Source organism: Coregonus lavaretus (genome assembly GCF_964263955.1).
Source record: "Coregonus lavaretus genome assembly, chromosome: 2".
In the NCBI taxonomy this organism is placed as follows: domain Eukaryota; kingdom Metazoa; phylum Chordata; class Actinopteri; order Salmoniformes; family Salmonidae; genus Coregonus; species Coregonus lavaretus.
In genome coordinates, this window is record NC_139989.1 from 562315 (window position 1) to 565251 (window position 2937).

Genomic DNA, 2937 nt, shown 5'->3' on the forward strand with positions numbered 1-2937 from the left:
AGTACCCTCCAAGCTCATCATTAAGCTCGAGGCCCTGGGTCTGAACCCTGCCCTGTGCAACTGGGTCCTGGACTTCCTGACGGGCTGCCCCCAGGTGGTGAAGGTAGGAAACAACATCTCCACTTCGCTGATCCTCAACACGGGGGCCCCACAAAGGTGCATGCTCAGACCCCTCCTGTACTCCCTGTTCACCCATGACTGCGTGGCCAACACGCCTCCAACTCAATCATTAAGTTTGCAGACGACACAACTGTAGTAGGCTTGATTACCAACAATGACAAGACCGCATACAGGGAGGAGGTGAGGGCTCTGGGAGTCTGGTGCCAGGAAAATAACCTCTCACTCAACAAAACAAAACAAAGGAGATGATCGTGGACTTCAGGAAACAGCAGAGGGTGCACCCCCCTATCCACATCGACGGGACCACAGTGGAGAAGGTGGAAAGCTTCAAGTTCCTTGGCGTACACGTCACTGACAAACTGAAATTATCCACCCACGCAGACAGTGTGGTGAAGAAGGCGCAACAGAGCCTCTTCAACCTCAGGAGGCTGAAGAAAATTTGGCTTGGCACCTAAAACCCTCACAAACTTTTACAGATGCACAATTGAGAGCATCCTGTCGGGCTGTATCACCGCCTGGTACGGCAACTGCACCGCCCGCAAACGCAGGGCTCTCCAGAGGGTGGTTCGGTCTGCCGAACGCATTACCGGGGGGCAAACTACCCGCCCTCCAGGACACCTACAGCACCCGATGTCACAGGAAGGCCAAAAAGATCATCAAGGACATCAACCACCTGAGCCACTGCCTGTTCACCCCACTATCATCCAGAAGGCGAGGTCAGTACAGGTGCATCAAAGCTGGGACCGAGAGAATGAAAAACAGCCTCTATCTCATGGCCATCAGACTGTTAAATAGCCATCACTGGCACATTAGAGGCTGCTGCTGCCTATTGAAATCACTGGCCACTTTAAGAAATGGAACACTAGTCACTTAAAAATGTTTACATATCTTGCATTACTGCATTCTATTCTATAATATTCTACTGTATCTTAGTCCATGCCGCTCTGTCATTGCTTGTCCATATATATATTGATTTGATTTGATTAACACTAGACATACTGCTCACCGTCTCAGTGAAGTAGTCCTTGTCGACCAGTCTGAGTCTGACACAATCCATCAGTCCGGGTAGTTCCTTCAACCTGTTCTCCACATCTTGACCGACCCACTTCTCCACTGCCTCAAACACCTCTTTCTCCGTTTCCACATTCAGCGTGTCCGCTGTCAAGATGGCTGCCAGCTCGCTGGGACCCAGCGTCAGGAAGTCGTCATCACGAGCGATGAGCTGGAAGCGTTCGCAGGCGTAGTTGCGAGCGGAGACAGCGAGGCGAGGACAGTCCAGCATCAGGCCCAGTCGGAATATAGCCAGACAATTACTGAGACTGAGTTTCTTCTGGAGGAAGGAGACACACACTGTGAAAATAGAAGGAATCTGGAACATGTTGGCGACAGAGAAGATGTCCTGGACATTCTGCTCTGTCACATTAATGGTGGAGGTGTAGAGGTACTTCAGAATCAGACCCATGACCCCCGGCTCTACATCCTCCAACACCACCTCTTGCTTCTTCTCCTCTTCCAGGTCTGACAGGAACAGGGCCCTAAAAAAGGAGGAGCAGGCACACAGCACCAGACGGTGGCAGGGGAACTCCTTGTCCTTGATCTTCAGGACACAGTCCACCAGCTTGTCATTCTCCAGTAGATCATAGAGACCGTCCTGCAACAGGGTCTGCTGGTACATCCTGGGCTCCTCGGCCGGGTCGATGGACAGAGCCATGGTGCCTCGGTCCAGGGGGACAACTTCCAGTCAATAAGCAGGAAACGAGAGGCCTAGGGCGTCCTGGTCCTTGGTGTCTGTCCTGTCTGTCTCCTGTCCACACAGCAGAGCTCCAAGATCAGGCTCTCTTCACTGTCCAGCCTGGAAAGAGGAGGTAGGGGTTCGGTCTGTGTGTTTATAAGTAGCCTGGGTCTGTGTGGTTTGAACCGTAAGGAGTGTACTCTGGGGCGGCTGGTCTCACTCCCTCAGCTGTCCCGTCCTTTTAACTCCTGCTCCAACTGGTAGTTTATATATAGGCTTGTCCTCAGTGTGGGGCACTCTGTGGAATCCATTCTGGAACATGTGAAATGTAATACACCCCTCACCACCACCCGCCGTCCCCCTCCCCACTCGGACAGCTGACACAATGCCTCATGCGAGATCAGTTATTTCTGAGTCATGTGGGGCTAAATTGGGTTCATATCAATAGTCTGAAGTGGCTTCCTCCTTCTTCTTCTCCCCTCCCTGCCTCCTTCCACACGGCTTCCCTGCCTCCTTCCTCAACTCCTTCCCTGTCTCCTTCCTCCACTCCTTCCCTGCCTCCTTCCTCAACTCCTTCCCTGCCTCCTTCCTACACGGCTTCCCTGCCTCCTTCCTCAACTCCTTCCCTGTCTCCTTCCTCCACTCCTTCCCTGCCTCCTTCCTCAACTCCTTCCCCGCTTCCTTCCTATACACCTTCCCGGCCTCCTTCCTCAACACCTTCCCTGCCTCCTTCACTCCTTCCCTGCCTCCTTCCTTCACTCCTTCTCTGTTTCCTTCCTCAACTCCTTCCCTACCTCCTTGCTCCACTCCTTCCCTGTCTCCTTCCTCCACTCCTTCCCTGTCTCCTTCCTCCACTCCTTCCCTACCTCCTTCCTTCACTCCTTCCCTGCCTCCTTCCTCCACTCCTTCCCTGCCTCCTTCCTCCACTCCACTCCTTCCCTGCTTCCTTCCTCAACTCCTTCCCCGTCTCCTTCCTCCACTCCTTCCCCGTCACCTTCCTCCACTCCTTCCCTGCCTTTTTCTTCCACTCCTTCCCTGTCTCCTTCCTCCACTCCTTCCCTACCTCCTTGCTCCACTCCTTCCCT

The 2937-nt window shown here is 53.4% G+C and overlaps 1 protein-coding gene across 1 annotated transcript in view; it reads right to left on the reverse strand.

Moving 5' to 3' along the window:
• Window positions 1-1831, reverse strand: part of LOC311103901 (kelch-like protein 40b) — a gene marked incomplete at both ends in the record, with an annotated part of 21606 nt that extends 19775 nt beyond the window's left edge. Inside the window, one exon of the mRNA XM_084145529.1 lies at window positions 1127-1831. Coding sequence (XP_084001655.1) covers window positions 1127-1831 — 705 coding nt within the window. The remainder of the gene's footprint in view (window positions 1-1126) is intronic.
• Window positions 1832-2937: the final 1106 nt, after the last annotated feature.